Below are 12,565 nucleotides of genomic sequence, written 5' to 3' on the forward strand. Positions count from 1 at the left end.
CCCCCCCTCCGACTCCTCATTATAAGCAGTGTTAAGTTAGATGATTCACCAACCTTTCCACATAAGGTAGTTTTGTGGTTAGTTGCTTGAATGGTTTTATCACTTCAGCCGGCTCCACCGACCGTTTTCTTCTCATCCCCTTTCCTTTTCTCAATTGGATGTGACTCTAAACTCGCCTTTTTCTCAAGAAGTGCGCGAGAACTATCTGATTTTTTTTTGTCTTCTGCAAGGCAGGTTCTAGAAATTGGGAGGCCAAAAGCCTTCAGTAAGGCTTCCTCACTTATTAGTTTTTTGACACCCGACATATTTGTTCGCTTAGATGACCGAGTCAGAAGAAGAAGATGCAGGGGATGGGAAAAGAGAAAAACACACTCAGAGTCCTATTTATAGGAAAAGGTGACACATGAATCAAATGAGTATAAATTATTATGATTTTTAGTACTCATTATATGAGCAATCGTGTTATTTAATTTTCTTATTCTTTTGGCAGCTGTCACTTTTACAGAATTAAGAGAATTGGGAACCAAATTATGTACATTAGGAATGTGCCTACACGAATCTCAAGGAGAAATGATAAGAGACATAAAGAGCATGGATTATTCGTATAAATAATTGGTCGGTCTCATAGACCAACCGAATGAAGAGAGTGAACGACCCGACAAGCACCGACGACAGCATTAGCACCAACTACCTAGTAACTACCATCTTAACAAATAGCACATGATGAGGTACTTTAGTATAGACACAGACCGAATGTAGTCTACTTCTTGGATTACATTGATTTACCCTCTATCCGATGAACTAATCCTACCCTAAGATCATTGAAGATTATTGAATGATGTTGGGTCAGCTGAAAGAATCTCGGCCAACCATATGTCCAAGCAACCAAATTGAAAAATTACAAATGCAAATGAAGGTTCAAAGCAGTTATATAAGCATAGCAGCATTAGCATAGGCTTTGGGGTCGGGATAAATGACATTCAATTACAAATGTGTAATGTAACAACTCATAATTTTAGTAACGCTGCTCTTTAATATGAGATAACCATGTAACTTACAAATCCTACCTATAAACTATAAATAGGAGGATTATTTTCAAAATATAGATGGAGGATAGAATCCTCACTAAAAGTACAAAATGCTCAAATCTTCTTCTCTCTTTTTTCATCCGACTAACACATTATTTCTCAGGCGTTATCCACGGGTCAATTTAGGATCCAACAATATTGAAACTATAAAATGCAATCTCACTAAAAAAAAGTTCTCATAGTTCATATAACTCCCTATACTTGATTAGAAAGAAATTACAATTTAACAGTAATTGTTGCTATTGACATCTTTCTAAAAAAAAATTGTTATCATTAGGCAAAAAAGTAGGATATGAAAATTTAGAGGTGAAATCCCTCTTTATATCAGCTAGTTATCATTCTCCTCATCTACCTATTATTTGTCCTAGAACTTATTTTGTCCTGGAACTTACTTTGTTTACAACACCCTATTATAACTACTCCCTATGCTGGAGCTTATTTTGTTGGCAATAATGGTTACATAATTCATTAATGATCAACAAGCTTCTCTATTTGTTATATTCTCCTACTCTAGTTATTTTCTGTTGGCTGCTCGCTCATATGTTTTCTGTTTTGCCCGTAGATCTTATAATTCAGCCTACACATCAAAATTGCACTCTCTTACTTGTCTTGCATTCTTTATTGACATCATGTAATTTTTTTTAAGACCAAACAAATTGGTTGCACACATAATAAACTTCAAAAAATTTTAGCCTGTTGTTTCTAGTTGTAACAAAGAAATGCCTTGAAAATGGGGATAATTACATATAAACAATATGAAATATGGATAATTATATATTAACCGCTCACATATTTATGCGAGCCACGATCAAACTATAGAAAATTTTATAAAAATGAAAAATAGGGATTTCGCTTTTATGTTGAATTTTAATATTTCATAGTAGGATTGTCGCAATGACTTGTTCACAAACAGCTCATGTTTGGTTCATTCTATAACTCTCACAAGAACAAAACACAAGCAATTTTTTCTACGCTGAATATATAGACGAGCCTTGTTTTGATTAGAAATAATTATATTACATTATATATAAATAATTAATGAATATTATTTTATTATTTTTAAATAATTTCATTGAATACAAGGCTACAAAAAATTAAAATCAATTAAAATTATTAATTAAAAAATATAATAAAATGTATTAAATTCAATGAAATAAATTTTTTCATGTAAATAATAAGATTTAAATCTTTCCGCAAACCTTCACTTCCTACTGCTGCGTGATTAGAGATGTCAAAGCAAATAGTTCGCGAACAACTCGTGTTCATCTTGCTAAATAAACGAGTCGAACATGTAGAAATTTTTTGTACTCGATATATAAATGAATTGAACGCGAACTGTGGTATTTTTAATGAGCAAAACAAGAGTCGAGCATAGGCTCGCTCAAACTCGGATCGTTTACACCCCTATTTGATTGAAAATTTGAAATCTGAATGAAAGAGAGTTGTTGATTTGTCAATACTAAGCATCCGGTGGTTTGTGTAATTGCCACTAAAAACATAACTGTAGTTGCAAAATTACCCCTTACCATGGATATCCATTTTTCAAGCTGTCTCAAGAAAAAGGAAATAATAGCTTACATGTCTGTTTCACTGTATGGCTACGTTTGAGAAGACGATAAAAGTTTCATTCGGTTGGAGTGCCTGAATTTTTTTTTTCATTTGGTGAGGCACAGTTTATGATCGCAGCTGTCTCCTCCAGTTCGACGAACACGGCTTTTAAAAGAAATTGGAGGAACAGTAAATCTTCTACAAAAGAAGCCTAAATGGCATGTTACCTTGGATCGTGAGATTCACTCTTCAAACAAAAAAATAAAAATAATAATAAAGGATTCACGCTTCACAGCGAAGAACAGCACAACAAACAATCCTATGGTTGCATTCATCTCAAAGAAGACCAAATGGTCTAAAACAAGGTTTAATATCATTAAATAAGAAGTAACATTTCAGTAATTGGACAAACAAACTGGGACTGAACAAAATTCAGATAAAAAATCAAACAAGGCTCGTTTCACATTTGAATCCGGCACTCAAATTCTATAGGAATCTCTTTTCACATCTCAAATAATTTTTGATACAAAGATTACAATACAACTAGAAATTTTGAATAAGGTAAATAACAATTTAACTACATTTTCACAATAAAATTTAGCTATTAGACAAAAGTTTTTACAAGTGTGCGGTTAGCTTGGATGGAAACTGAAGCTTCCATCACCATCAAACAAAAACTTCATCAGGAATGAAACTATATAAAAGCTAGATCAAATACCAGAAATCCTGCAGAAAAGACCTGGTGAAGTGGCGAAGGTCTTAGGTTTTCATCTTCTTCTTTCTTCTGGCAAAGCAATTTGGACCCAATGCAATTGATAAACGTTTTGTACTGCAAATAGACGGTAAGAGAATATAAGACAAAAAAACACAAGTTCGAATTAAGGAAAAAGAGAGTTACACATACCACATCGAGAGCTCCAATGATTCTACCTCATTCAACACTACATGCAATGCAGAAGACAAGGTTAAACATCTCTTATAATAGAACTTAAGGAATATCTCTCTCTCTCTCTCTCTTCTTTTTCATTTATATTATTCCTTTAGCACCCATCCAAACAGACTACAGAAAATAAAGGGGCTGCTTTTCTTAGACGACCCAATAAAAACGAGAAAATTTATACACTTATACTGGGACGTATGTGATTGAAGTCACCTGAGCATAGTGGACCCCAATTTGTCTTCTGTGAATTTACTTGAGTAACTCTTCTTTACCTCAAGCTAAAGGAAGTATGGTGGACCCCAATTTGTCTTTTCGTGCAACTCTTATTTACCTCAAGCTAGTGGAAGTTACAAGCTAATGGAAGTATGGTGGACCCCAATTTGTCTTTTGTAAATTTATTTGTGCAACTCTTATTTACCTCAAGCTAGTGGAAGTTATGTAACAATTTACGAAAAAAAATTCTAATTTATATGAATATGACATGGAATAGTAAGAAAAACATTGTCACAAACAAGCAAAGGCTTCAGAAATAAGCAACAAACCAAAGGATTGCAATCATTATTGAAGAAAAAATATTCTTTCCTTAAACATTCGGGCTTACTGTGTGATTGAAAAGTATTGCACAGTCTGAAAGAAAAATTTTATAAAAAGGTAGTGTGACATACAATGCTCTATGGCGCATAATGTTGGCCTTTGAAAGAGAAGTATAAAACAAAATTCAGTGTTACTGAGATGAGAATGCTTAGGTGGATGAGTATGACTTGACAGATAGATGCAAAATGTGAATTGAATATATCTGTGATAGGATTGGTGTAGCTCCAATGGTGGACAAAATTAGAGAGCATTGCCTTAGATGGTTTGGTCAGATTAAGCATTGACCATCTGATGATCCAGTTAGGAGAGTAGATGTTTTAGATTCCAATTATCTTAAGATAGGTATAGGTAGACCTAAAAAGACTTGAGCATATTGTATTAAAAATGATCTTAATCTATTAAATGTCACTCAATAGGACGCAATGGAGAAAAAGGATTCATGCTAGTTGTTGTTGTTTTTGTTGTTGTTGTTGTTATTGTTGTATACATTCCTCCTCTTACCTGATGGAGTGTTATACTCGGCTTCTGTTTCTAGTTGTTGTTGTTTTGGTTGTTGTTGTTATTGTTGTATACATTCCTCGTCTTACCTGATGGAGTGTTATACTCGGCTTCTGTTTCTTGATCTGATGAGTATTGAGATTCCCAACGATCTCTTCCATCATCGAAGTCCCAACGCTCTCCAACAGGAGGGACCCAGAAACTAAGCTCTTCAGCCTCAGTGCTTTCAGTCTCAGGATCCCTTGCCAAAGAACCACTCCCATCAGCTTCAAGTTCCCAGTTCTTCTGGACAGAAGATACTTTCAACTTCAAATTTTTCTTTTTTCTCTCCTTTTTATTTTGATCAACTTTTTCTGGTGGTGCCAGCCTTTCTAGTTCTTTTTCTTCTGTTAGCAGACGAATATTCAGAAAGAAAAAAACAAGAGAATGATAAAACTACTAAAAGTAGATGCCGGTGAATACAAAATATAGCAATAAAATCAAACGCACGCACGCATATTTATATATATATATATATATATATATGTATATGTCGCATATCCCAGCCTGTTGGTTGGCATCCTTAGTATAAGACCACTCAGGTCGGGAGTTTGAATCCTCCTCTAGTAACGCGAAGGAGGATGATACTCGAATGGTTAGACATATTAGGAGTGGTTGGAGACTTGTATAATAGCCTATGGCAATTCCATTTAACTATATATATATAAATTGAAAAAGTGTGAACATGCAGTACATACGATAACTTATACTCATGATTTTATACTGAAGAAACAAGAATATCATTTTCTGAAATTATATATCCAATAGAAAGTTATGATAATTGAGAAACTCAAGATGAAAAAAGGAGCTTAATGTGCGAGCTCCATTAGTGAGGTTGAAGAGTGATTGTCCAAAAGAAATATAGAAGACATTCAAAATGGAAAATTAAAAAATGCAATGCAACGCAAATGCAATTGATGTGTAGTGAAAGGTATAGAATAAAAGGCCAAAAGACCACCATCATCATGTAAGATGATAATTTCACTTTTTGTTTAAATGTGTATTAAAGTTTTTACATCTTACAAGTTTCATGGATTAATCAAAAGTTTTCTATAAAAGGTTGCAGTGGTTAATACTACCAATACACAAGCCGAAGGATCGAAGTTATTAAAAAGAAAATTTACAAAAGGTTTGTATAAAGAACTGAACATGATCATTTGTAACTTCTTCGATATTTTCCCTCTAAATGAGATATGTATGTTGGATGGTTAACACTCCACAATTATCATTGCAAATAAAGCATTAGAAACTTATTATAATATCATATTCACATGAGTTTGTTACATTGTAACATTCGCAGCTTATCTAAACTGTCCCTCTTCCACTGCAAAGGTAATGGCACAAGCAATTGTATGAATACAATATATTCTGTGTACGAACTTAAAATATTCTAATAGGTATGCAAAAGACTTGCAATGAGAGTTCATCATCTCCTCTAAAAAAATAGAAAAGTTACAGCAAGGGTCAGTCAATCATTTCCTTGAGCAATAAATCTTACAATATACTTGATGAAAATGTAGCCAATTCATCGGAAAATATATGAAATATACATCCTTGCAATACCTCATGTATTATTCATCAACTTCAATTACATATTCTAAACCCATCGACAACCACTTAAAAAGGTATTCGACTTCCTCTATTTAATAAACACAGTAAGTGTTGATTTATAGTGTTGATCAAACAATTAATTCAAAATGATGATATTAGTTCAAAATATCTTTGGGTATCCCCAAACCTGCTCTCTTATCAAAAAACATAAAACATCTGTGCGCCAAAATAATAATAATAATAATAAAACTCTCCATTAAACCACAATGCTGAAATGTAAACATTAAACAACTAGCATAAAAAAATTAAGAATTGGAAAGGTTATGTTACCACATAGTCACATTGCTTATGTTTTTAATTGTTGAAACCATAATATAGTCCCACTGCCACAATCAATCTCTCTTTCCTTTGAGTTGTCTATTATTCTAGTCATTCAAGTTTTTAAGTAGAATAGTTGTTACTATCTTGATCAGGCAAAGGGGAACCACAACACATAAATTTATTAGTTTGTGCCTTTTACTAGAATGACAAGTTAAATATATGACTCTCCTTCCCCACTTGATTATTCTCCTTCCATAATAGAAACCAATGGTTGTATTTGAAAAAAAGATGGTTTTCTTTTTAAGTTGTCCATCTATTTTCTTGTGAAACATTGCTCATCTTCTATGTTTTCAGAAAGAAATCATTCTTTTGAAATAAGTTCATCTTACACCATATCAAGTTTATTATAGTAATCAGTCTTTGTGGTGGCTCTTTCTGCTTCAATGAAAGGATCTGAAGAGAATTATATATTATAGACTTACAAAACTCTTTCTCACCAACTAAATATTCCACTGTACGGTTCATACTATCTATAAAAATACTAATTGAATACAAAGGTAACATATAGTTAAATTATACATCAATTTATTACAGCTAATATGTAAAATACATTTGCATGAAACTAACATAAATCTTTATTACCAAATGCCAATGAAAAACCTTTGTGCATATTTATCAGCTTACCAACTTAACATACTAGGAAACTTTTCTCCAAGAAAATCATTGCGCGCCTTTCCCACTATTAGATTAGCCACAAAATCCAAATACTAGATGGCATACCGACTAGTGACATACTATATTTAGGATTACTTCTCAAATTTCTTCTCAATCTTTGATATCCACATCAATATATAACATATTTCCTCTAACATAGGCTATAGTATAAAAAAATAAAAAAAATCCTATTCTTCTATCATAGATAATCTCTATTTAAATAATATTTTTATTCTCATGATTCAATAGCATTTCATCAACAACAAATATAAACCTAACTTTCAAACATCCTCTTTCTCTCTCTCTCAATGCCTCCATGAAAATATTAATGTTGTGCCTATTATTTAAATCCTTACTAATCCTATACTATTTGCATCTCCTTGAACTGGTTATCATTAGGAGATTTCGCAAAAACCAACTTAGTTATGAATGCAAATTCAATAATATCAAATTTTCTATTGTTATATCACATTTTGGATACAATGGAGTAACATTCATCCTCTATAATATCAACCTTACTTATGATCAACTAATGAATCAATGCTCCAAAATATTGTGGGAAGGAGCATTGAAAAACTATTCTATGGTGGCTTCTTTGCCCTCTGCATCAATTCACAACTTTCAAACTATTTAATTACTTTGTCCCATAATACCACCAGCACTATGTAAAACCCCGGATAAGTAAAATCTATGTATAGGAATAATAAGCTTTGACATTGTTATTCATAACATAGCAAGTCAAACAATTGTTAAGTCCATAGAGGCCAATAGATTCGAACCATAAAAAAAAATCTGTGAACCACCTTCTAGTGGCATTACATAGTTCAAACCCTATAATAGCCATTAAACTTGAACCAGGTTCCATCCACTTATCAGTATGCATCCACTGTTGAAGCTAGATTTTAAACTCTAGGTTCGAAATTGCGGGGTTCGAACTAGGATCAAACATGATTTGAATGGACAAAAGAGGATTGAAACTAGCTTGAATACTATATGTTGAATACAAACAAGTTCAAACATGGGTTCAAACCAGATAGAATCATGTTCAATCATCATAGTGCAGGATTGAACCAATTTAAAACTAGTTTAAACTAGGTATGAACCCTATATTATAGGTTTGAACTTGTTTCTAACCTAGTTTAGACCTAAGTTTCAAATCGACAATTCTAACCACATTCATATATCATGATTAATCCTAGCTTCAAACTAGTCTTTTTATGAAGGTGGGTAATGGAAGGCAAAGAGAAGGTGACACTGGAATGGAAAGTAAAGTAACTCAAAAATTAAAGTGCACCACATCCATCAAGTTCAGCGAGATGAGCAGCATAATGTGACGTCAAGAGTCACTTTTATAAGAAATTTTGGTGGAAAAAAAGTTCTTGTGAAGGTGATAGAACAACTACAAGATAAATCATGCTAGGAGACCATTTCAAACAAATTTCTTGCGGGAGAGGTTCAAACTATACAATGTTTGAACAATTGATGCAAATATAAAGGATTATCCTTCATCTTTCAATTGGGGGGTTTTGGTCAAAAATATTTTGGAGATATTTATTTAAATTTTTATTTATGTTAAGAAAATATTAGTTCAAAATTGTGAATTGAATTTTCTATGATAATTTCATTCAAACCTTAAAAGTAAAAAAGAATAAGACCTAATTAACATTAACATATTAAAGCTAACAACTACTTTAATATCATATGTTTCTAGTAGCAACAATGACAAAAAGAAAACGTCTTAAATAACAACTTCTAAAATGTAAGTTCCTAAATTCACTTCGCTAAACCATTCCTTCTATCCATTTCGGCCAACAGACTCTCTCTACAGCAGTTAAAGTCCATCAGAACACATGGACTACATTAGCTAAAATTCTAGAAACTCATTATAAAATCATTTGTAGCAACCATTAGGAGCTTAGTGAAATCTTATGCCCATAACATTGTCACTTGCATAATCAAAAAATAAAAATAAAAAATTAAATAAAAAATAATAATTGGGAAAAGTCAATCACAAGATCATATATTTGAAGGATACTAATGGTCTCATGATTAACTCAAATGCATAATAATTTGTGGAGCAAAAGCACAACTTTTAAACTTCCACCTAAAAGACAGAGAAACCTAGCAAACCTACATATTTAAATTAGAGATAATCTCTCCAAACTCATAAATCAACACATTTTCAACATGAGCTCTATTCAATATGCCATAAAAAGATGTGATGTTCGCCCCAGACTCCACAACACTACACTCCTCAGAAAATGCCTTTTTTTCTACTTAAGCAGGCACATTTCAATGCTATCTCTAAAGTTTATATCATAGAAAATAAGATGACAGTCCATCACTTCCTTTCACATTGAATTTCTCTTATAGATAAAATGCAACATAATCATATGCATCAAAATGGGTTGAGTTTGAGGGTATAGCACACGTATTTAATGTCAAGTAGATTCAGGTGTTAAAATGTCTCCATCTCATGGGGTAGTTTGGCAACAAGTAAGATTTAGTAAATCAAGCAAAACCAAATATAGAGAATCTTAAGAGGTAAAACCTGAAGTTTGTTTGACATGGAGATTATTAAATCATATTAAATTCTAATAAATTATTTTATTTGATTCAAGATTTAAAAATTATGAAAGGAGAAATTCTTAATTTCATCAAATCCGGCGGATGATAAATTTTTCAAATCTTAGATTTATTAATAACAGGATAAAAACAGGATTTATCAAAACATTAAGGTTCTAGGAGCATTGCATAAGAAATTATTTCAAAGAATATACACAAAATCTACATTGCACTTGACCATAAGTGATATTTCGAACAGAATGTTCTCAAAACCCATAACTCAGAAAAACTTCGTCTTATTTGTGCGTTCTAAATCATATATGCACTTGAAAGCAATAAATCCACTTTATTTGACAAAAAAATAGATTCACAGCTAAAAATAAGAAAAACAAACCCAGTCTCTTAAGGAACCGCCTCCCATTGATATGCTTCCATATATGCTCCTCCGATTTGTTGATGACATCCCCCGTCAGACAGCAAACCAGCATCGACCTACATCATATGCAAAAACTTATTAAAAGACGGAAGATTCAAACTCGCAAGAGTAGAAAAGACTTCGAATACTTCAAGACGGGGTGGGGTTTAAACGTATTGAGAAGGGGATTCTTCTTGGCAAGAGCAGCGTCGATTAGAGCGAGGCGGCAGGCTTTGGAAAGGGAGTAAGATTCCTTTTCCCTAGCAGGAAGATCATGTCCCGTCTCCTCGCATCTCCAACGACCATTACCGAGATCGATGAAGGTCGGGGAGCCCAAAAGGTCGTTGCCCTCCTGCTTTTGGCTCTTGATATTAAATACTCTTGCGGCGGAGCTAGGTTTACGATTCTCAGCTTCTTCGCCATCTGCCATTAGCTCGGTTCCCCTTCGGCTAGAAAGTGTGTACCGAAGTAGACAAAAAAACTTTTCCTCAGTCCAGAGAAATTTTTATGAAGGCTCGTTATGAAATTATGGCGATTTGCATGCGTACGACTTCAAAAATATCTATTTATATATATTATGTCCAAACATATTTATTAATATATAAAAAGTTTTCTTTTAACACCACTAATCCTCTCCCCTATGGAAGGAGAAAATTTTGCGTACGTAACATGTACGCAATGCTGCGTACGTCAAAGAGGTTATTCAGAGGGTATTGGGTCCGCATTATATTTCATGTAACCTACTTGTAACCTACAAATATATGAAAACAGAAGCGCAAGACTTACTAAAAGGTACATGTAGTTTACAAAGGTTACAGGGAAGTTACAATGGGTGTAACGCGGATACAATCCCTCAATACACTCTGAATAACATCCCTAACATATACAGCGATGCGAACGTCTTACGTACGCAATGTTTTCTCTTGTGGAAGTGTAGCTCTCCTTCGTGCTTCATCTCCTCTCACTCCAAATTAATCATTCCTATACATTGCTTTATCTCCTCTGACTCCAACTGACCATTGTCCTGTCAAATCTAACTTCATGCATTGCATACTTATATAAGTGTGATTTCTGCAAGTGAATTTCATTTTTGTATACTTTTTTTTTTCTCTATAATACTGAAGAAAAAAAATTGTGATGTAGGCATCAAACCAACCTCTAATTAGTTTCATGGATCAAGTATGAGAGTTAAGGTAGTTTTGTTCTTAAATTATTTTGGGTAACGAATGCTAACTATATCAGTTATTATTCTTTTAGTGGTCTTGTAGTTTTCTTGTTTTAGCCTATTTTAAATTGTCTTGGGTGTAGCAAATTACTATCTACCATCAAAGATAATGTTGCTTATATTTTTAGAATTTTCACAAATGTTATCTTTTTCAAATTTCTAGTAAGGATTCCATTTAAATTATTGTTGGCAAGAAGAAGGAAAGTTATTAAAAGCATTAACATTTTGGTTGTTTTAAAGAGATGTTTAACTAGATGGATGATGGATGTACTTTTCTCTTGAGCCTAAATTAGTGCTCATTTTGTTGGATGCTTATTAAATACTTTTTATTGGACAATTTTTACGAGACAATTGTTGGTGTTATTTTTTTGTGTGAATATTATGTGGACTATATGCTTAATATTTTGAGTTGCATTCCATTATTATGTGAGGTACACGACACAAAATACTTTTGAGAAGCCCCACGTGTTGTTAGCATGCGCCACTGGTTGTGTGAACAGGTAAATGTCAATGACGCACACATGCAAACATTGTTTGCATGCACGTGCGCAGCTTCTCTGCACTCGTACATGTGCTTACTTGTATGCACACATTCATCTGGCCCCATAATTGAGTTTTTTTCATGTTTGGGAAAATTTTTCTATTATTTTGACCATTTCAATCCACTTTTGATCCAATGAAAGTGTAGAATGATCCCCGCCTCCAAACCAACCAATAAGGTAGACTCCAAGAGGCTTTAAAATATCATTTTTGTACTATTGGAGGGAAGAAAGAAGGAGATTTATGTATTTTTAATTTGGTTTGCTTTAGAAGAAGAGCCTCTTTGGGAAAAGAAAAGGGGGAGGCTAGTTTTTTCTTTATTTATCTTATCACTCCTAGTTTATGCTAGGGAGGATTTTTTCTTCTTTCATTTTCAAGTCTTTGGTTCCTAGAAAGAGGAGCTTCAAAAGACAAAGCGCATCACTAATAGCTTTCTAGCTTCTGACTGGAGTGTGTGCACAACATATATTGCTTAGAAAAAGAAGGGCGATGTCAATCTTCATGTCAGTGATTCTTGTAAATCTTAT

The 12,565-nt window shown here is 33.2% G+C and overlaps 1 protein-coding gene across 1 annotated transcript; it reads right to left on the reverse strand.

Annotated features, from left to right (window-relative positions):
* Nucleotides 1-3,101: 3,101 nt before the first annotated feature.
* On the reverse strand, nt 3,102-10,793 carry LOC110030000. The gene is made up of 5 exons (XM_020732530.1): nt 10,423-10,793; nt 10,253-10,350; nt 4,758-5,054; nt 3,541-3,577; nt 3,102-3,465 (listed from the first exon to the last, which is right to left on the reverse strand). The coding sequence occupies exons 1-5, from the start codon at nt 10,701-10,703 to the stop codon at nt 3,396-3,398; spliced, it is 783 nt and encodes a 260-aa protein (XP_020588189.1). The 5' UTR covers nt 10,704-10,793; the 3' UTR covers nt 3,102-3,395.
* Between the last annotated feature and the right edge of the window lie 1,772 nt (nt 10,794-12,565).

This window comes from Phalaenopsis equestris, unplaced genomic scaffold (genome assembly GCF_001263595.1).
Source record: "Phalaenopsis equestris unplaced genomic scaffold, ASM126359v1 Scaffold000627, whole genome shotgun sequence".
Taxonomy (NCBI): Eukaryota; Viridiplantae; Streptophyta; class Magnoliopsida; order Asparagales; family Orchidaceae; genus Phalaenopsis; species Phalaenopsis equestris.